The 23,191-nt window shown below is 41.0% G+C and overlaps 1 protein-coding gene across 2 annotated transcripts; it reads right to left on the bottom strand.

Annotated features, from left to right (window-relative positions):
- Positions 1 to 4,245: 4,245 nt before the first annotated feature.
- maip1 (matrix AAA peptidase interacting protein 1) lies at positions 4,246 to 22,903 on the bottom strand. 2 transcript variants are annotated; one of them, XM_041201496.1, is made up of 6 exons: positions 22,569 to 22,903; positions 15,801 to 15,872; positions 15,071 to 15,197; positions 12,576 to 12,726; positions 7,565 to 7,662; positions 4,246 to 6,068 (listed from the first exon to the last, which is right to left on the bottom strand). In XM_041201496.1, the coding sequence occupies exons 1-5, from the start codon at positions 22,881 to 22,883 to the stop codon at positions 7,584 to 7,586; spliced, it is 744 nt and encodes a 247-aa protein (XP_041057430.1). In that variant the 5' UTR covers positions 22,884 to 22,903; the 3' UTR covers positions 4,246 to 6,068; positions 7,565 to 7,583. The 2 variants fall into 2 exon arrangements, with proteins under 2 accessions (XP_041057430.1, XP_041057429.1); XM_041201495.1 differs by having other exon boundaries at positions 4,246 to 7,662.
- Between the last annotated feature and the right edge of the window lie 288 nt (positions 22,904 to 23,191).

The raw sequence follows: 23,191 nt of genomic DNA, 5'->3' as shown, positions 1-23,191 counted from the left end.
TCTCCTACTGATACGCCTTCCACCTGCCCGAGCTCATTTCTGACTATTAGGTCCAGAACTGCCCCCTCCCTTGTTGGGCTTTCTATGTACTGACTAAAAAAGTTCTCCTGGATGCAACTTAAGAATTTTGCTCCCTCCCTACCTTGCACACTAAAACTACCCCAGTTAATATTTGGGTAGTTAAAATCCCCTATTATTACTGCCTTACTATTTTTATGCTTCTCTGAAATTTGATTGCATATTTGATCCTCCATCTCTCCCTGGCTGTTTGAGGGCCTGTAGTACACACCCAACAGCGTGTTTGCCCCCTTAGTGTTTTTTACTTCTACCCATATGGCCTCATTTGTTGATCCTTCCAAGATATCATCCCTCCTCACTGCTATAATTGATTCCTTGATCAATATTGTGACCCCCCCACTCACCCCTTCTATCCTCTCTCTATCTCGTCTGAATACTCTATAACCAGGAATGTTGAGCTGCCAATCCTGCCCTTCTTTTAGCCAAGTCTCGGTCGTAGCTATGAAATCATACTCCCAGGTATCTATTTGTGCCCTCGGCTCATCTGTCTTATTCCTCAGGCCCCTCGCGTTAAAACACATTCCATTTAGCCTTGCTAAACTCACTTCTTTCTTATCTAGCCTATATTTCCTCTGCCTTCCAGACTCAATTACTAGCGTTTTAACTTCTAGTTCCATCTGAGCTTCTCTCCCCTCTAAACATCTTTTCAGGATCCCACTCGCCTGCCAATTTAATTAAAATCCACCCCAACAGCATTGGCAAACCTCCCCACAAGGATGTTGGTCCCATTCCTGTTCAAATGTAACCCATCCAACTTGTACAGATACCACCTCCCCCAGAAATGGTCCTTATGCCCCAGGAATCTAAAGTCCTCCCTCCTGCACCATCTCTCCAGCCACGTATTCATCTGCTCTATCCTTCTGTCCTATACTCACTACTGCGTGGCACCGGGAGTAATCCTGCTTTTCAATTTCCGACCTAACTCCCTAAAATCAGCTTGCAGGACTTCATTTATCTTTCTTCCGATGTCATTGATCCCAACATGGCCCACGACATCCGGCTGTTCACCCTCCCCCTTCGGAATGCCCTGCAGCCATTCTGTGACATCCTTGACCCTGGCACCCAGGAGGCAACAAACCATCCTGGAGTCACACCTATGGCTGCAGAAGCACCTGTCTGCTCCCCTAACGAATCCTCTACCACTATTGCCCTTACACACTTATTCCTCCCCCACCACCCCCAGCAGCTGGACCACCCAAGTACCATGGCCTCTGGTTGGCCTCCACAGAGGAACCATCACTCTCATTGTTTTCCAAGGCCGAAAAATGGTTTGAGAGCGAGATGCACTCAGGGGGATTCCCTCACTACCTGCCTGGTCCCCTTCTTCTGGCTGGTGGTCACCCATTCCCTCTCTGCTTGCACTCCCTTAAGCTGCAGGATGACCATGTCCTGAAATGTGCTATCAATGAATGTCTCAGCCTCTTGAATGTACCGTAGTGCCCCCAGTTGCTGCTCATGGTCCAAAACCCGGAGCTCAAGTTGCTCCAGGCGGAGGCACCTCCTGCATACACGGTCATCCAGATCACCAGGAGCGCCTAGGATTTCCCACATAGCACAGGATGTACAAATCACGGGTCTGAGCTCCCCGGGCCTATCTTAACTAAACAGAATTTGGACCCTTGCTTTTATTTTATCCTCACTCCAACTTGAGTATAGTCTAGATGTTAGATCCTCTCAATAGAGTAGATCCTTTAGGTGCTGCTGGCTGCCTGTCCCAGGGTCCTCCTCTCGCACTCTCCTCTACGTGCTGCTGGCTACCTGTCCCAGGGTCCTCCTCTCGTACTCTCCTCTACGTGCTGCTGACTGCCTGTCCCAGGGTCCTCCTCTTGCACTCTCTTCTAGGTGCTGCTGACTGCCTGTCCCAGGGTCCTCCCCTCACACTCTCCTCTAAGCGCTGCTGACTACCTGCCCTAGGGTCCTCCTCTCGCACTGTCCTCTAGGTGCTGCTGACTGCCTGTCCCAAGGCCCTGCTATCGCACTCTCCTCTCTTTCTTTATATTTCTCAGAAACTAACCAACATAGCTCATCCCTAAGGGCAGACATTCAGATATGTGCATGCTCTCTTACATTTTGCAAAAGCTGTTTCTGCAGCTGTGGAATTCATTGTTAATGCTGAATTTACACTGCTAAGAGTAGTAACTCAGCAAGAAAATCCAAGTAAAAAAGAGATGCTGTGTACTTGCTTTCCACCACCACCATAGGCTAGTAGTAACTGTAATAGTTGGATGACCTTACGGAGCTGTGCTGGTGATGAAAGGAGTGAGCTAAGCTTTTTGGAGTTTAGCCTTTCACTATGTCATTTGTGTATCACAATGTTGAGGTGCACAAATTTCCTATTTTAAACTCTTTCTTCCTCTAATTTTTCAGGAAGAAGTTTTCAGCTGGCTGTTGTAAAATAAGGCACCTTTGGTCCGTAGATATAATCACATCTCAAAGTTACAAGGATAATGGCTAAACAATAATGGTTGTCACACACTCCCTCTTGTGGCAGTATTTCTCCAGAACTTGCTGAGTAGGAAACATGCACATTAAATTAAGTGAGGAAAACTACAGTAAACCACCCAGGAGGAACTAACAAGCAGATATTAAAGTATCTGTCTATGGAAGGTTAAGATTATGAATTTCCACCTTTTGGTTAAAACAGATAATTTGATATTCATTTTCTATATGAACTCTAATTGTGATGAGGATTTTTGATTGTTGTGATATCACTTATAAGTCCAGAGTTGTGTTTCAGTTTTTAACTAAAATTGCTACAAATAGAATCAACATTTGAACCTTGAGAACAAAATTGATTATTTTGACCAAGATAGGGCTCATACCATTTGTAACTTGTTCAGTCCAAGTAGAAGCCAACATCTTGGGAGAGGAAAGGATTTACAAAACACATTAAAGTGTTCAGATATTGGAAAAGGCTAAACATTTCTTCAGGGTATTTACCTCCAGGATGTATGCCTGTGTGTTTGGGAAGTGAAGAACACAGTAAGTGAACTTGTACAAATGCATTTAACCCTCGACATTAGGCAAGATTTTTCAAAATATTCATTCACAGGATGAGTGTCACTGATAAAGCCAGCATTTACTGCTCATTCATAACTGCTCTGGAGAAAGAGACAAGTAGACAAGAATGATTAGCAGTAAAATCTGAATTAGGGTTATGAGCAAACTACATCCTCCTAGCTGACGTGGAATATTGCATTCAACATTAGAGGTGTGGTGATTGTGGCAGTGTTGGTGGAAGTGTTGGAGTGGTGGCTTTGATTACTTGTCTTGCAAGACAATCCTTGACACACAAAACCCATGAAGAAATTAGGTCAGATTTGTCAATCCATCTCTGTACAAGTCAGTAAGCTGGTTTAAATCTTGAACAATAAGATGTGTCGAGGAGTTCTGTTTCCCAAAGTTAGTGTCAAGTAATACTAATAGGGATTGCTGACCAAGTTTCATCCCAGAATGCTGGTAGGAGTATATAATTTGTGTTTTGAGTATTAGGAATGAGATTTATTTCACTAAAAGACTGCATTCTGCTCATTCATGTTTCATGCAGAAGAAACCAGTTTGTTGATATTCTTAAGTGTACAAGGTCACAGTATCCAGTGCACAGAATTGAGGGCCTGATCATTTAGAGCCCCTCAGTAACACATTAACTGGATATTGGGCATAAAGGGATATCCCATGCATAACAAAACGAGGTCCACTTACAGGTACTCACTCTGGGAGAATATTTAAAGCAAACCTGAAATCTATAACACATAGGAAGACCAACAGAAGGGAAAGGTAATTTTTCTTACAAATATTTTTCATCATTAGATGCAATACACACAAAAATGGGAGATGTGCCTGCCACTCCAATGCTATGCCTAATACTGGGTCACAATGTTGATAAAATCTGAAATCCAACATTCAGTTAATGGAACAGCCACATTTTGAAAACTTTTAGCTCAATATGTCCTGGAGAATTAACTGATGCTGTTATGTATGATCAGGTGTTTTGCGGGCAATATAGACAGAATTGCACCAAACACCAGTCTTTTATGAACGGCCATTAAATTCACTATGCAGGTTTCAGCAGTTTCATTAACATTTGCAAGAGGCCACATATCAGTCATAGGCTTTATCTTATAATATTGAGAGACTGACTTAATAAGAAATCAAAAGAATAGTGACTTCCTTTCTAGCAGGTTTATTCATTAAAAACACATTTTCATCCTCAAAAAATGATTTTAAAAATCAGAACTCGCCACTTGAAATTTTAGAAAACATCAAAAAAACTACAGTAAAAAGTGAATCAGTGTCTGTGGTTGTATCTTATGAGGTTCATATTCTGCTATTTTTGACAGTGAAAAAAGCAGAATGGTAGATTCCATCACAAGTGCTCCAAGCCCTTAGTTATGAATATAATCAGAGAAGCTAGCACCGTTAGACAGATATCAGAATTCACTGTTACAAAACTCCCAGAAAACGTTTATTCCAATTCCAAAAAGTCAGTGTAATTAAGTTTATTTCAACCCTGTATACTAATGGGTTACATTTCAGTAAATTGAGTTATAGGCAGTTGAACTCCTACTCTCTCCTTTTGAATTTAATTCCACAAGTTTCCCAACCCTTGCTGAAAGAGGGGCTTTATCTGATCCCCACCCTCCTATACTATACCTATCAGCCACCAGGCAGTACTCAAGGACCGTGCAGGATTAACCTGCTTGTTTCTTCACAGTAGAATTAGCTTCTAGGCAATTCAGTCAAGAATAGCAGCTCACAATTGGAATCATGGGGGATGGGGTGCAAACGTGGGCAGTGGCAAATGTACCCCTGGGTGCAACAAGAGTTATGTTGAAGGATTGTACAACTTGAAAGCACTTTTCACAAAAAACATTTTTCAATCTTCAATTAATATTTGTATCTTTTGCAAAGTAGACTACAAGTGCGGACATTTTCCTTCCTTTGTACAAAAACCCCATAAAACCAAACCACAGTATTTAATAGAAGTACTCTCTCCATGGGAAGGGGAGGTTAGAGCATCAAGAGATTTTCTGTAAATCTGTCACTGCATTTTAAGTACAGTAGTCCCTGACAATAATACTCCCATTGGGAGCAACAAAAATACATTAATAAATGGAAAGCAGTCAATCTGCATCTGCAGCAACCATATAAATAATAGACAATTATAAAAGGGCACTGCATACACAATTATTGAGATTAGGTGAAGAACATATTAAACTATTTTCACCCTTTAAGTGTTTTATCTTAAAATGGTGAATAAATTTTACACAAGATATCTCCAATTCCATATTTTGGAGAACCCAGCCTGGCACACTTAACAGAAACTTTGTCTCAGGAGATAGCAGCGCAGACTGAATAGCTTAGTCATTTTTTCCCCCTTGTACAGGGGAAAGAATGTGAAGAGGGACAAGTTAATGTACTTGTCAATCACCTCTTCATTCCTTGTAGGGAAAAAAAAAATCACCCAGTTGCTTACATTCCACATTGAACAAGAACTGGACATTTGAATCCAACATGAACTGGTGACTATTTAACATGTTAGGTGCTGGCAGGTTTTTGCCTAAAACTAGTCGATGACGACAACTGGTTTGTCAAGTGCTGCCCAATAAAGGTCTTACTGTGAGGAGTACATTTAGGAAGTGTTTATTTTAAAGGGGATTGATTAAGAGCTTCAACGTGTTGCCAGGAAAAGTGACCAAGAACCAGACACTGGAATTATTTAAGAACCAGCTAAATGCTACAAGTAGGAAGATGACAACAGGCAAAAGACATTTTCTTGTGTTGCATTTCAATCAGTTGACAGTCTGGCACTGTTTAGACTACCAGATGATCTTCCAATTAAAAGTGTTCAATTGGAAAACTTATTTTTTTCAGCTGTTAAGTACACTGCCTGTTGTGAAAAACAGCATTGCAGAGCAGAAGGCTGCAGACTCTGCAGATTATCAATTCAGCTGCTTGATAGTAGGACACAACAACTGGCTTTCCATGTGCTAAAAAGGAAAAAATGCATAGCTCCAATCAGATCACCATCCAGTGGTCCCTGCTGAAAAACTGCATCAGTGGAAAACAGAATCAAACAGCTTATACATGAACACCTTTTTCAGGTATTGGAGGACAGTTATTGCCAGTGGAACTAAGACATGCAGAAGGCAGCAACTTCAGGTGAGAAAGAAAAATTATGCAAGACCATTAATATTGGGACTGTTTGTTCGCATTGGGAGCTATACAATTAATACAATATTGTGGGAAAACTGGCTATCCTCAGACAGCAAAGGACAACTAGAAAATGAGTTGAACAGAATGCAAATGCATAGGAAATTGGCAGATGAAATTTAATACAGAAAAGTGTAAGATATTGCACAGAGAAAGGAAAAATAGGCAACATATGTATTCTTTGAAAGATGCTAAAATAGTGATGGGATAAGTTGAGAGCAGCTTGGGAAGCTTATTAGGCCAAATGGTAATGTGACGAATCAATTCAGAACATCAACTAAAGATGTCAAGAAAATGTTGAATTATATAGCCAAAACAGTGATATAATAGTCAGAGGAAGTTATTGTTCAGACTGTACAGTGCTCTGATCAAATCATAGCTTGATGACTGTGTCCTGTTCTGGTCACAGACACAAGGAAGACATTCAATGACTGGATGCAGTGTTAAGACGACCAACAAGACTGATTCCTAGTGTCAAATGTTTGAGTTATGGGTGACACTGGAAAAATGAATTGTTTGACTAGGACTAGAGCAAAGGGAGTGGGGAAGAGGGCTCAAAAGCAAATTTAGAATCAATATCAGGACACTCAATTCACACACAGTGACAAGGTATGGAATGCACTTTCAAGTAGAGTGGAGCCAAAAATGCTGGGAATCATGAGAGAAATAACTGGATGTTGTAATGGGAGACTCCAGGATATTCCTTGATGCATAAACTAGTTTCCTAGATCTGTAATTATCTTGTAATTTTGTTCAAGAGCTTAAAAATATATTTGTTTACTGGAATATACTCATTAACTTCTATTCTGCTGTAAATTTTACAGGATCCTATAACAATATGTATTTAACCCCTTTCTCCTCCTCTCTCCCCACCACAGCACAATTTCAAATAGTGTTATTCTGCTTACTTGCTATAATTTTGGTGTAGCTAGTGACACTTTATTTGCAAGTTCCAGCAGACAGCCATTATCCAGACCCATTTACTCCTGTCTGTTGAGAACGTTAAATGAAACTCAATTGAAGAAATGTCAGGAGGTCCACCACATGCATGATAAAAAAAATGAAGGTTTTGCAATTCTGTAGTGACAAAATCTTCAATTACAATCTAGATCTATCATTCACAACAGTTACACAGCATAGAAAATGCCATTCATGTAATATCAGGATCGAATAGAATGTTTGAATTTTACAGGTTTAAAAAATTACAAATCAAAAGGGGGTCAATCTTGTAGGTCTTTCTTGTTGGCTGTGAAACAGACAGTAACATCCTTACAGTAAGATTTTCAGAAGAATTATTCCAATAATTTAGAATGCTGTATCCGTGTAATAGTCCAGTCAGGTTCCACACCTTGTGTAAATTCACGTCGAAATCTAAGTTGTGAAGAATGTAACATTGGTTAAATTTAGAGGGGAGTACAAAAACATCATTCCAAGATACTTTTAAAATTATTGTTTAAAACTATTAAAAGCACTATAAATCTCAATTTCAATATATAAATGCAGTGTGAGCCCAGATTATTTTACCCTACCTTTCCCCAAATGTTCTACTGTCCTCCCTTTAACTGGGTTATGATTCCATTGGCTTCAGGCACTCTGGTACCTCACCCAACTGTTCATTTGTCATGTATGATCCTTGACAGTGAATATTAGGCTATTCAAATTCATGAAGCATCACAGCCAAGTATGCTCTTTTCCTTACCACATGTTCATACTTACACATATTTTCTTAGCTTCCACTGGAATATACCCAGAAGTGGGCAACCTAAATGAGTTTTCCCATCTCAGCTCAGGGGTGCTTGTGCCCTTACAGATACGGGACTTCGGTGATGTGCAAGACTCACTACATATACTGAGCAGTGCATTCATCAACTGAGCCATACCTTGCCATTTCAACTTGACTCTGTTACAGAATGATTTCATATTAACGATTTAAATGACTCAGCTTGCTCAAGTGCATCCATTATCAAATTTCACTTAGATTTCTAAAAATAGGTTATCTCTAAAGAGAGCTGATTGATTACATGGCAAAATGGCTATGATACAAAGATTTTAAAACTGATTATTCTCAGCTAGATTTTACAGATTCTCAGCCAAATAATCTTGCACCAAAATTGCTGACTTCATCAAAATTCAATTGTATAGCACCCTTTAACAAAGTATGGAAAGATTGCGAGAACTTGCACTTAAGTTATATGGTAACATTTATTTCTTCCAGCTGAATTGCATTATGCTTTACAACCATTCTTTTATAAATCTTTGTGCTCAAGGTGAAGAATATTCATTCTAGGTAAGATACCATTCCTCTATTCAAGCACCCAGTGTCAGCACCAAGCATTTGCAAGTATAGCACAAGTTTGTTGCAGAACAAAACTCTTTCTACTATGCCCCAACCTCAAAAGCATCAGCTACCAATTCCTACATTAACCATTTGGGATCAGGCTCCTAATGAGGCTGCTGATCACAGGTCGATTTGTGCTGTGGACCCACACAAATGGTGCACTAGACTCAGTTTACCCAAATTTATAGGATTACAATCAGCAGGCAGGTGAGACTCCCAATCCATCATCTTGAGTTGGATTTGAGCCTAGGTGAAGGGCACCCAGACTCCTGACTTTTGAATTATTTTAAATTAACTTTTCAATATGCTTCAACTATTTGCAACCAAACAGCATCATAGTAAATGGGCTGAAACCAGAACACACGCATACTTGAATCAAGCTTACTCGAGTAGCAGATAGCATTGGCAACTTAATATCTACAGCTTTTGGCTGAGAGTCAAATACACATAGCTGTGTTTCTAAATCATTAGGCTTTAAATGTTTTAGTACGAGATATGAACTCTATTTCAGCAACTTCAAAACAAACTCAATACATTCAAGACAGAAGATTAAATATCACTTACTGTGATAGAAACATAGTTTATGTATCTAGTCTGCTCACTTTCAACACAATTTTCAGAGTGAAGTTTCAGTTCACAGAATAGTGCAGCAATGGAGCCAGTCGTTTGGTCCATTGTGTTTGCACCAGCTCTTCTGAAGAGCAATCCAGTTAATTCCATTCTACCATTCTTTCCCTGCATTTTTTTCCTTCAAATATTTATCCAATTCCCTTCTGAAGATGACTATTAAATCTATAACAACCACATCATCAGGCAATGCATTCCAAATTTTAATCATGTATCATAAAAAGGATATTTATGTCAGCTCTGGTTCTTTTATCATTCATCTTAAATCTATTCCCTCTGTATATCAACCCTTCAGATATTGGAAACAGTTCCTTTTACTAACTTTATCTAAACCCATCATGATTGTAAACACCTATACCATATCTCCTTTTGGGCCTTCTCTGCTCTAAGGATCACAACCCCAACTTCTCAGGGGTCAGTATTGGGACCACAACTTTTCACTTTATACATTAATGATCTAGATGAAAGAACTGAGGGCATCCTGGCTAAGTTTGCAGATGATACAAAGATAGGTGGAGGGACAGGTAGTATTGAGGAGGCAGGGAGGCTGCAGAAGGATTTGGACAGGTTAGGAGAATGGGCAAGGAAGTGGCAGATGGAATACAACGTGGGGAAGTGTGAGGTCATGCGCTTTGGTAGGAAGAATAGAGGCATAGACTATTTTCTAAATGGGGAGAGAATTCAGAAATCTGGAGTGCAAAGTGACTTGGGAGTCCTAGTCCAGGATCCTCTTAAGGTTAACGTGCAGGTTGACGCGGTAGTTAGAAAGACAAATGCAATGTTGGCATTTATTTTGAAAGGACTAGAATATAAAAGCAGGGATGTGCTGCTGAGGTTTTATAAGGCTCTGGTCAGACCACATTTCGAATATTGAGAGCAATTTTGGGCCCCGTATCTCAGGAAGAATGTGCTGGCCCTGGAGAGGGTCCAGAGGAGGTTCACGAGAATGATCCCAGGAATGAAAGGGTTAACATATCAGGAATGTTTGAGGACTCTGGGTCTATACTCGATGGAGTTTAGAAGGATGAGGGGGGATCTGATTGAAACTTACAGAATACTGAAAGGCCTGGATAGTGTGAACGTGGGGAAGATGTTTCCATTAGTAGGAGAGACTAGGACCCGAGGGCACAGCCTCGGAGTAAAAGGAAGACCTTTTAGAACAGGGATGAGGAGAAACTTCTTTAGCCAGAGAGTGGTGAATCTATGGAATTCATTGCCACAGAAGGCCAGGTCATTGAGTGTATCTAAGACCGAGATAGATAGGTTCTTGATTGGTAAGGGGATCAAAGGTTACGGGGAGAAGGCGGGAGAACGGGGTTGAGAAACTTATCAGCCATGATCGAATGGCGGAGCAGACTTGATGGGCCAAATGGCCTAATTTCTGCTCCTATGTCTTATGGTCTTCTCCAGTCTATCCATATTACTCTGATCCTTCTAGTAATTTTTTCTGCACACTACCCAAAGCCTTCATGTCCTTCTCAAAGTGTGGTACCCACAATTGGACACAATACTCCAGCTGGGGCTAAATTAATGTTTTATATAGGTTTATCATAACTTCCTGGCTTTTGTACTCTATGCCTCTATTTATATAGTGCAGGCTCCTACATGCATTATTAACTTCTTTGTTAACCTATCCTGCCACTTTCAAAGGTTGTGCTTCTTGCACCCCCTTTAAAATCATACCATGTAGTATGTGTTGTCTCTCCTCACTGCTACAAAACGTATCACCTCACGTATTCCTGTACTGAACTTCACCACCATCTGTTCGATCACTTCCCCAGCCTGCCCTTGTTGTTAGAATCACATCTCTTTAAACCGGATTCTTGAAAAAAAATATATTGAAGGACATTGCAGTATTTAAACATTTGGAGAGTTGCCCAAGAGGCTTTTTTTATAAAAAGGGTCATAACTTCATCTTGGAACTGCTAACAAGCAGGCCTCTTCCAAGAAATCACCTGAGCTATGTGGTACTTGAGAAGGAGCTTTTTGTTTGTTTTGAACTGCAAAGCACTTTAATGAAAGTTCTGGAAGACAAAAAGGCAAACACATGGCAGAGGCAAATCTTAAGTTTGAACCTGTGGTTTTGCTTTCAGTCTTGTTGGGGAAAGGCTGAGAACAGAAGGTTACCCTGACTAGCTTGCTCGCTCTCCCTCTCGGTTTTGTGAATCCGTATATAGTTCTAGACCTGTCGCCAGATAATCCTAATCTGAGGGTAGGTTATCTGCATAATTTTGGGCTTGCTAGCTGAGACAGAAGAATTGGTCCAGCTATACTCTCCTCCACATTGAAGAATTGTTGGTGAACTTCTGCGAGACCTAGTGGCACATCTTCATCCGAGGGAACTTCAGACTGACAGCATCAAACCTCTGAATTTTAATTTTTTTTATTTCTAAGAAAGTTTTCTTTCCATCCACCCGACTCTGCAGAGACTACCTGTCTGTCTTTTGTTTGTCTATGTATGTGTGTCCACGTGTGCTGGGGAAGTTTAAAAGGGTTAGTTAGTTATACTTCCAGATTACAATCATGTGTCAACCAGTTCTTAAAACTTGTTTAAAAAGAGTTGTGTTTTATAATAAATTAATCATTGAGTTTTTTGAAAGAAGTCTCTTTTCTTCTGGGTACCAGAAGTATAGATAAACAATTGGCCATTTTGGTGAGAAAATTAAACATTTAATGTTATGGCCTGCGGAGTAGTGGGGCTTGATAATTCACGCAATCCTCCCATCCCGGTCATACCACTGTCCTCTTAAAGTATATTACTATCCTCAGTGTTTATTACAATTCCAAGTTTCATGTCATCTGCAATTTCAAATTACCCTAATATATTTAAAGTTTAACACATCCTCCTGACATACTGTAACTCTTTAAATATTTCTCTTCTTCGACCCTTTGTAGGTTACCCCATAAGCTTGTTCTTTCAGAGCATTGTCAGAATTGCTGCAACACTTCAGTGTTTGAGAAGTGGACATGCTCCACAACTTGCTCCCCCACCAACGCACCCAACAATAATTTAAAATTTCCACCAACACCCAACAAAAGGATGAGATCACAGATTTGTCATATTGAGAAATAATGAGGCCAAATCCATGTCCCACCCAGTCCTGGGGGTAGTGAGGTGGCATAGTCAGTTGGGTGCAGTACAACATTAACTAAGCTTGCTCTTCCGGTTAACTGTGAGCACAGTAAGCAGTTAATTATAGTGTTTCTCTGTACATTTACTTATCATAAAAAGCAATAAGTAACATATGCCATCAATAAAACACTGAACAAAACTCCCAACGGTACGGTATAAGAGGAAAGTTATAGTTAAAAAACTTACTCATAATTTGCTGTGAGCAGGCGCTTACTGTCTTTGCTGCTTTCATCACCAAAGACTACTTGAAACACTTTAGTTCCCTCAGGAGTCTCATCAGGAAGGTCAGCATCAGAAAGGTACCAGTAACGCATTATGATGCTGACAAACTTTCTACCTGTTGAGATGACAACATTTAATGGTCAGCAGCTTCTAACATATTCCTTTCCCACAAAAAACAAAATCCCAAATTACAAACCTATAGATTGATGTCATTAGAACTAGTAAATATATTTTAAAAATAAAGTACAGTTGCTAATACTGAACAAAACCCTGGAAAATACTCCAACACACTTCATATTTCATTGTGATAGCATGATAAACATACCAGCAGTTAATTTCCAATTTTTCCACTGACATTAGTGCCAACTTAACCAGAACCAATTCCTATTTAGTAAATCTGTCAGATGTTTTAATCCCTTTATCTATTGTGGTACTACAGGTAAGGTAAAGACAGCAGTTTTAATTTCTGACACAATAGTTCAAACTTTCTTGGGTTTCTAAACACTTACTTAATAATGGGTATCTGCCTTCAAAGATAGCAATACCATGTGCTAGATGTTTTTTTGAGTTGCAAAAAAGAGCAAAATATTTTAGTTTCTGCTTGCTAGGAAAAAAAATCTCAATTCAAGAATTAAACATACTATTTGGGTCCAAATCCTCTGAATTTTTTTTTTTAAATCTATTTGTGAAAGCTTAATTGAACAAGGAACCAGGTCTTCAGTTGATAACCTAACAAGTGATGCTAAATTAGTGTTCAAATACAGTATATATATATATTACTGTACAGTCATAGAATGGTGGTTACAATGTAAAGGGAGCCAAAGATCAGAGCATGGGAGGCAGATGCTTGACGGAATTTGGGAAAGGTGAAGGTCTTGGAGCATCTTGTAAACAGGATGCTGAATTGATGTGCTGAGAAATGGGGAGCCAGTGAAGGATGAAGAGTGAGCAGGGTGAAAGGGAAAAAGAACTTGGTGCAGGATAGTATGTGGTGGATGCTTGGATAAGCTGCAATTTGTGAACTGCAGAATTAATGGGGCCAAAAAGCAAGGCAATGGAGTGTTCATAGAATTACTTGCATTTCCAGCACAGAAACAGGCCATTCCGCCCAACTGGTCCATACTGATGTTTATGCTCTACATGAGCCTCCTCCCATCCTTCTTCATCTCACCCTTTCAGAACAGCCTTCTATTCCTTTCGCCCTCATGTGTTTATCTAGCTTCCCCTGAAAAGCATCTGTGCCATTCACCTCAATTATTCTCTGTGGTATCAGGATGTGGCAAAAATGTGGTTATGAATTTCAACAGCATTATATTGGTGCTGGCTAGGATGGGGAGAGCTTGAAGCTCAGTTCATAATCTAAAAGGACAAGGAAAGGAAGGCACAATATTGCTTTAGGTAATCCTGCCAGATCCAGCAGTGGATGAAAAAGCCAATCAGTTCCAAGAGATTTAAGCACATAAGCTGGGGACTATCCCTGGAGAAAGTTAGAGCAATGACAGCAGTAAGACAGCTGGACGGATGAAGATATTGAAGTAGAAGCAAAGCAGCTGTCAGCAAATTCAATGTAGCAGCTGTGCCAAAGCAGATGGACAGTCAGAAGAGAACATTGAGATGGTGTTGCAAAGGGAAGAGAGAAAAGCGGTTGCTTTCTTCTGCGATGGAATTAATTACAGAAGGATGTGAGGTACATTTATGTGGATGTTCAACAAAAAAAGAAAGTGAGCAGAAATGGCTTTGTCTCAAGTAGAACCCTCAGGTGCTGAGGCCTTATTATGAGAAGGTCAAGAAAGAATTCATGGACGGAGAGATGGCACCAGGGAGTGGTGCTTAACATGGCCAGTGAGATTCACTAAAGACAGGAATGCAGAGAAATCGGAAACCAGAATTAGGTGAAGAGAAATAACCAATGAAGAAATGTTCAGGGTGGAAACTAGAAGACATTAGCTAAGAAGCTACATGGGGACATATCAGGGTGACGGGTGAGGATTTAAGAAAGGGGAGTGGGTGAAGTGCTCAAAGAAGCAAAGGTGCCAGAGGACATGTCAAGGCAGGAGCTGACAATGAATGTCACACTGCCACAGATTAGAGCAAGGAATAATATTGAAATTGTAGCCAGATGGACTGCCTTAATAAGTAGGAAATATGAGCGAAGTTTCACTAACGGCCAGGATAACAAAGGCCTCTAGGGTGAAGTCATAGATGATGATGGTCTCATTTGCATACAGCAATCACTCTGCAGGTCAATATGCAGTGGACATGTGGTAACTGAAAGTACATAATGCTGCATTACTGTTAATACTAGTATTCAATCTTTCTTCTCCCCAAATACTCAGTAAATGTCCAGGAAGTACACATTTCAAAAACTGCATTATAATGTAATAAGAAGGTTTTGATTATACAGTTCTATGTAATAGCTAAAAATATTATTGATGTCAAGTTTAATAAATAAAACAAACCTTGGTTATCATAATAAATTCCAACATCACCTGGTGTACTATACATAATTTCATCCAGGTCAGCAGCTAAAGCCTCCCTGCGGTTAACTGGCAAAGCCAAGCATTTTTCTTCCACTTCCTCCAATGCCTGTATAGAAAACAATTTGTATTTGGATAACAAAATAAAACAGACCTACTGATAGATACAGATCATGAAGCCAATACAGAATAGCTTTTCCATGAAATGAAAGACAGACAGCAAAATATCACCTCCAAAATGATTTAACAGCCAGTCATATACAAAGCACGTCCCTAACCTTTTTGATTCAAAGGAGAAAGTTAGTGTTGAGGTTGTATAAGGTAAAATTGTCTACTTTAAAACAAAATCAAAAACAATTTTCTCTCCACTGAAAAGTCACAGCTGAGTATTTACTATGAAAAAATGTCCAAAAATCCTAAAAAAAAATATACAAACACGAGTGATAGGGAGGAAACACACCTCAATGGATCCTCTCCACTTGCCTCAACATATTGTGTTTGTGACACTGGTTATATGGAAATTGGCAAACACAAGTGTTGCCACAGCAATTTGCGTTTACAAAGTGCAACCTGGGATTCATCTAGGACAAGAGCCTATTCCTGTTCGAAATGCGTATTAATTTGCAAGAAAGTAAGTGTTGAAATCACTACAAACTTACCACTGTTTAACAGAAAACATCTAAAAATCTGGTTAATATAAATAGCCTTTTACCTCTTTTGATACAAGATCCTTCAATTCATCAAAATTGCACTCTGAAAGCATCTTTGACACCTGTGAAAAGGCCTATAGAAGAAGTCAATGAGTATAACGTGAAGCTTTGCTTTCATAAACTGATATACATACCAAAATATATCTACAACACAACTGGCGGCAAGGAGAAAATGAGAGAAGTATTTAGTCATGTTGCATTGCATTACAAACAAAAAAACACTGGCATGTCATTCAAATAGGATTGACTATTGGGCAGAAGTTGCATCAATTAACAGAGCCGGAGAGTTAAAAAAGCACAAGAAGGGGTGAGACTGAGTGCTGAGTCGGGAGTTAAAAGAGCACAAGAAGGGGCAAGACTGAGATAAACAGTAAATTGTACTATGCTTGGGAGTTATTCTAAATTAAGATAATTAAAATAAAATAGTAAATACTGTAGTAAATGCTTTTTGTAAATTATAAGGTATGTCAGTGCAGCTCAGCCATGTGAAATGTGCATCTTGCAGGATGTGGGAAGTAGTGCAGGAACAAAGTACCCTTGATGACTACAACTGCAGGAAGTGTCACTAGGTACAGGAACGAGCTCAGAGTTGTGGAGCTTGAGTGGTGGCTGGAATCACTATGGTGCATCCACAAGGCTGAGGATTTTGTGGGTAACACATTTAGCAAGGTGGTCGCACTGCAGCTAACATGTACACAGGCAGAGAGGGAATGGGTGACCGCCACAGTATATAAGAGAAACAAACAGGTGGTGCAGGAATCCCCTGAGGCTATTACACTCTTTAACCACTTTTCCATTTTAGATACTGGTGAGTGAGATGGTTCCTCAGAGGACTGCAGCAAGAGCCAAGTCCATGGCACCACAGGTGGCTCAGCTGCACAGGAGGGGAAGTGGAAGAGTGGAAGTGCTATAATAGTAGGGGATTCCATAGTTCAGAGAGCAGACAGACATTTCTGCGGCCGTAGACGTGACTCCAGGATGGTACTTTGCCTCCCTGGTGCCACAGTCAAGGCTGTCACAGAGCTGCTGCAGGGCATTCTTTTGGGGGAGGGTGAACAAGCAGAGGTCGTGGTCCATATTAGGACCAATGAGATCGATAGGAAAAGGGATGAGGTCCTGAAAGCATTCTTCAGGGAGTTAGGAGGGGAATTAAAAAGTAGGACCTCAATAGCAGTAATCTCAGGATTACTCCCAGTGCCATGTGCGATTGAACATAAAATTTGAAAGATTGAGCAGTTCAACATGTGGCTGGAGAAATGGAGTAGGAGGGAGGGCTTTAGATTTCTGAGGCATTGGGGTCAGTTCAGGGGCAGGTGGGGCCTATACAAGAAGGGACTAGTGTCCTCGTGTGGAGGTTTGCTATCGTGCTGTTGGGGAGGGTTTCAACCTAGATTGGCAGGGGGATGGGAACCTGGGGAGTGGTGAATTCAGAGAGTTGCATCTAGGTAGATAAAATACTTGGAGGGTTTGATAGAATTAAAATAGGCAACAGTAAGTCATTAGATGGGGTCGAATAAGCAGGAAAGTAAAAAAGCCTGCATCAGGGCTAATGTGCATGTATGTGAATGCACGGAGTGTGATTAATAAGATTGGTGAACTGCTGGCACAGGTTGACAAATGGAATTATGATATTATTGCTATAACAAAGACCTGGCTCAAGGAAGGACAGGACTCAGTTTTAAATATTCCTGGGTACAAGGTTGTTTAGGAGAGGCAGGAAAGGAAGAAAGTGAGGAAAGTGGCAATATTGGTTAAAAATGGCATTATAGTACTGGAGAGGGAGGATGTTCCAGAGGGATCAAAATCAGAATCTCTCTGCTAGAGGTAAGGAATGGGAAAGGTGCAATAACGTTGATTGGTGCAGTATATAGACCACGAGCTAGTGGAAAGGATGTGGAGAAACAAATGTGCAAAGAAATTATGGAGAGGTGCAAGGGTCATCCAAACGTAGACTGGGATAGGAATAGTACAAAAGGACCGGGGGGGGGGGGGGGGGGGGGGGGGGGGGAGTTCCTGGAATGTGTTCAAGATAATTTTCTACAGCAGTATGGTTCCAGTCCAATGAGAGAGCACGCAGTTTTGGTTCTGAGGTATGGTTGGCCCAAGCGGATCAAATACGAGTGGGAGAGCCTCTAGGGGACGGTCACCATTGTATCTTAAGGCTTAGGTTAATCATGGAAAAGGACAGAGAACAATCTAAAGCAAGGATAATTAATTGGGGGAAAGCCAGCTTTAATAGGATGAGAATGCATCCAAGTCTTGTAAGAATCAAGTGTTGGCAGAAAAGACAGTGGCTGAACAATGGGCCACCTTCAAAGTAAAAAGCATTGCAGACAATGTCAAGGTATATTCCCTTGAAGGGGAAAGGTTGGACAAGTAAATCCAAAGTACCCTGGATGACAAGAGAGATAGAAGTAAAGATGAAACAGCAGAAGTGCACATACGAGGGATGTCAGGTAGAAAACACATTGGAGAATCAGGCTGGAGAACCGGAGGGGAAGTGAAGAAACTAATAAGAAAAGCAGGGAAAGAGCATGAAAAGAGGCTGCCGGCAAACATAAAAGGGAATCCCAAAGTCTACTATAAGCACGTAAATATTAAAAGGGTGGTAAAAGAAAGAGTAGGGCTGATTAGGGACAAAAAAGGGACTTGCAAGTGGAGTCTAGAGAAAAAGCAGAGGTGTTGAATGAGTTCTTTGCATCTGCCTTTACAAAAGGAAGAACTTGCTACCCAGGCCTAGGTGAGAGAGAAGGTAACCGATACACTAGAAAAACTTACAATCAAGAGGAAGGCGTTGTCGGAAAGGCCATCTTTACTTAAATTAGATAAGGTACCAGGAACAGAGATGAAGAAGAGCACTGAGGGAAGTGAGAGTGGAAGTTGCAAAGACACTAGTGATAATCTTCCAGTTTTCCTTAGACACAGGGGAGGTGCCAGAGGACTGTGAATGCTATGCCCTTATTCAAAAAGGTATGCAAAGATAAAGTTGGCAACTATGGGCCAGTCAGTTTGACTTCAGTGGTAGGGAAACTTCTGGAAACTATAGTACAGGATAAAATCAATAATCACTTAGGCAAGTGCAGGATAATTAAGGACAGCCATCATGGGCTCATCAAGGGAAAATCATGTTCAACTAACTTGGAGTTTTTTTTGAGAAGATAACAGAAGGCTGATAAAAGAAACACTGTTGAACTGGTGTATATAGATTTTCAAAAGGCGTTTGATACAGTACCACACAACAGACTTGTGAGCAAAATTCTAGGTAATAAAAAGGCACTTGGATAAGAAATTGGCTGAGTGACAGGAAACAGAGTAGTGATAAATGGTTGTTTTTCAGGTTGGAGGAAGGTCTGTACTGGGGTTCCCCATGTTGGGTCCTTTGCTCTTCCTGATATACATTAATGACCTAGACTGTGGTGTGCAGGACACAATTTCAAAATTTGCAGATGATACGAAGATTGGAAATATTATCAACTGTGATGGAGATAGTCTTGAACTTCAAAAGGACATAGACATGTTGGTGGATTGTGCAGGCAGGTGGCAGATGAAGCCCAATGTAAAGAAGTGAGCGCAATTCAGATATGGTGAGGCAATATAAAATAAAGGGAGAGCCTCTAAAGGAGGTGCAGGAACAGAGGGACATTGATGTATACATACATAGGTCATTGAAGATGATAGGGCACATGGAGAGAGCAGTTAATAAAGCATATAGTGTATTAGGCTTTATTAATCGGGGCACTGAGTACAGGAGTAAGGAGGTCATGTTAAACTTGTATAAGACAGTTAGTTGTTTGTAATGAGGCATCTCGAGTACTGCATCCAGTTCTGGGTGCCATACTTGAGGAAGGATGTGAAGACATTGGAGAGATTACAGAGGAGATTCACAAGTATGATTCCCAGGATGAAGAACTGTAGCTATGAGGATAGACTGGAGAGGTTGGGACTGTTTTCCTTGGAGACAAAGAAAGCTGAGAGGAGACTTGATAGAGATATTCAAGATCCTGAGGGGTATGGACAGGGTAAGTAGTGAGAAACTCTTCCCACTCAAGAGAACATCAAGAACTAGAGGGCACAGATTCAAAATAATTGGCAAAAGGAGTAAATGTGATATGAGGATTGTTCGACTGCCTGCTTCTCTTCTGTGGCTATGTCAATGCCGGTGTGTCTCTAAAGATGTAATGCTTGTCAAAATGATCAAGGCCTTCTTCAACAATAAAGATGGGGAGTTTGTCACAAGCAACAGCATTTGGATTTGGTACATTTCCTTTTGTTCTACATACACTTGAGTTTATTGCTTGCATTCTTTTTAAAAATGCGCACATTAGCTAATTTGATTTCTGTTAAGATGTAACTGGCACTTAAAAGAACAGATTAAACTGTGGCAATGAGAAAAATGGGTTAAGGGAAACAATCGTTAGAGGTCCTGGCAAATAATCATTAACACCTACAAACAGATTACCTGGTATTTATCTCTGTTGCAATTGGGACCTTAGTGTGTGCAAATTGGCTGCTGCATCAATTTAATACCATGAGGGTGGAGTCAGGGAAGCTCAAGACAACTCCACTAGAATGGTTTCTGGTACCGTCCCACACTGTCCCACCCATTCATTGTGATGAAAAAATGCTTCAAATTGTCAGCCATTCTGGGAAATAGCAGCTAATATTCATGCAGCTGGTATCAATCTCGTATTCAGAGCAACAGACTTAGGAATATAGGCACAAAAAGAAACAGTGCCTCATCACTGACCCAACAGCAGAGATCGGTGGCTCTGAAGAGCTTTGGGCAACTGGCATGTTGTTCATTTATTGTTTTTTGTCAAAATAAATATACAACTAATAGCCTAATAATTTTAAAGAAACATTCAACATTCCTATTTTACTTGTGTGAATGCATCTTGCATGTGTGGCAGCTTCCCATACCAAGGATACAGGTTGGGTGGTTCAGGCCTGATAGGGGGGTGGTCAAGGTTGGGGGAGGCCCAAGCCAGAGGGATCAGGGACTGGAGTAGCTGGAGCCGGAAGTGGAGTGGGTCAGGGACGAAGCGGCTGGAGCCGGAGGTGGAGGGGATTAGAGACAGAGCAGCAGAGAAGCTGGAGCTCAGAGGAAGCCAATTTTAAAAAAAAACTAAACATGACATGAGCACAAGGGAACATGTTGATTGGTGAGTAGCTGCTGACCATTTTTTAAAAAATAAGCATTTTGTCAATTTCTGTTTAGTTTGTTGAATGGATAGAAGCAAGGCAGGGGAGTTCAGTGCTGTAGAACATACATCCTGTGCCATGTGGGAACTCCACATTCCAGCTTCCATACAGGACTGGTACGGAGGAGTGGAAAATTGGAAATGTTCCCTTGTTCAAAAAGGTGTAAAGATAAACCGAGTAAAACAGGCCAGTCAATTTAACCTTAGTGGTGGAAAATGTTTTAGAAATGATAATTTGACATAAAATTTAGTCACTTGGAGATGTGGATATTAATTAAAGAAAGACAGCACAAATTTGTTCAAGGCAATTTGTGTTCAACTAACTTGATATAAGTTTTTTGGTGAGATAAGTGTGTTGCTAAAGGCTTGTAGTACTAGAACTACTGCTACTAATGACTTGAATTTGGGTGCAGAGAACAATTTCAAAATTTGCAGATGACATTGAAACTTGAAAGCATTGTGAACTGTGAAGAAGAGTTGGACATAGGCTGGTCGACTGGATGGACACATGGCAGATGAAACGTAATGCAGAGATATATGAAGTGATACAATTTAGTAGGAAGATCAAGGAGAGGGAATGTCAGCTAAAGGATATAATTCTAAAAGAGGCTCAGAACAGAGGGATCTGGGAGTGTACATGAATGCAGTCTTAAGATACATGATTGATCATTTAGGACTGAGATTAGGAGAAATTTCTCCACTCGAAGGGTTGTGAATCTTTGGAATTCTCTACCCCAGGAGGTTGTGTTTGAGGGTTGAATACATCTACAGCTGGGACACACAGATTTTTGGTCTCTCAGGGAATTAAGGGATATGGGGAACAGGTGGGAGAGTGGAGTTGAAGCCCAAGACCAGCCACGATAGTATGACATGGCACAGCAAGCTTGACGGGCCATATGGTCTACTCCTACCTTGTGTTCTTGTAAATCATTAAAAGGTGGCAGGTCAGGTCGGGAAAGCAGTTAAAAAGGCACATAGGATCCTGGGTTTTATAAACAGAGGCAGAGAATACAAAAGTAATGCTAACTCTTTATAAAAAATACTGGTTCAGCCTTAACTTGAGTAGTATGTCCAACTCTGGGCACCACACTTTCAGAAGGATGCAAAGGCTTTAGAGAAGGTGCAGTGATTTATGAGAATGGTTCCAGGGTGGGGTACTTCAGTTAGACAGGAGAAGAAAATATTGAGGATGTTTGATAGGGGTGTTCAAAATTGAGTGGTGTACTAATGGAAATGTGAATAACTGGCGCCAACATATTTACAGTACATGGCAAAAAAAATGGCAATATGAGGAAAAACTTGTTTTATGCAGCATGTAATTAGGATCTGGAATACACTGCCTGAGTGTTGGGGGTAGATTCATTCGGGGCTTTCAAAAGGTAATTGGATAATTATCTGTAGAGAAAATAATTGCAGGGCATCGGGATAAAGGCGGGAGAGAGGGACGAACTGAATTATTCTTGCAATGAGCCGGTACGGGCACAATGGGCTGAATGGCCTCTTTCTGAGCTATAGCCAATCTATTGAAGCTCTTTTTGAATTAGACACTAACTCTGCCCCGGAACTCACCTGTTTGGCACCAGTGGCAAACTCATCGAAGGTGAAGTCCTGATCAAAATAAGCTCTTATCAGGAAAAAATACATCTTGGTCCGGGCCCAAGTGAATGGATTGGGGATGCCGACCACCACCACCTTCTTACCCCGCTGCCGCTGCTGAGAGTCCCGCTCGGTGCTGTAGCTCCTGGCCCAGGGAAGCGGCCTGAGGGTGGGCAGCTGAGAGGAAGGCGTCAGGCACCGTTTCACCGTGCGCGCGGCTCCGGGCTGCCTATGAGCCCAGGACAGGCTGATGAGAGCAAAGCTCCAACGCCTGGCCGCCAGCGCCATCTTGACTCAGCGCCCACTCCCCTCCCCTCCCCTCCCATTGGCTGGGCTGCGTCCCACACAATAACCCGTCCGGGCAGCAAGCGAACCCTGAACAGGACATAAACAGAATTACCTGGAAAAACTCAGCAGGTCTGGCAGCATCGGCGGAGAAGAAAAGAGTTTCGTCAACTCTTTTCTTCTCCGCCGCTGCTGCCAGACCTGCTGAGTTTTTCCAGGTAATTCTGTTTTTGTTTTGGATTTCCAGCATCCGGAGTTTTTTTGTTTTTATCCCTGAACAGGACATGACTGACAACCATTACTGTCTTAAA

This window comes from Carcharodon carcharias, chromosome 12 (genome assembly GCF_017639515.1).
Source record: "Carcharodon carcharias isolate sCarCar2 chromosome 12, sCarCar2.pri, whole genome shotgun sequence".
Classification (NCBI taxonomy): domain Eukaryota; kingdom Metazoa; phylum Chordata; class Chondrichthyes; order Lamniformes; family Lamnidae; genus Carcharodon; species Carcharodon carcharias.
Note: the sequence above shows the minus strand (reverse complement) of the source record. Positions and strands in the feature narration are given on the sequence as shown.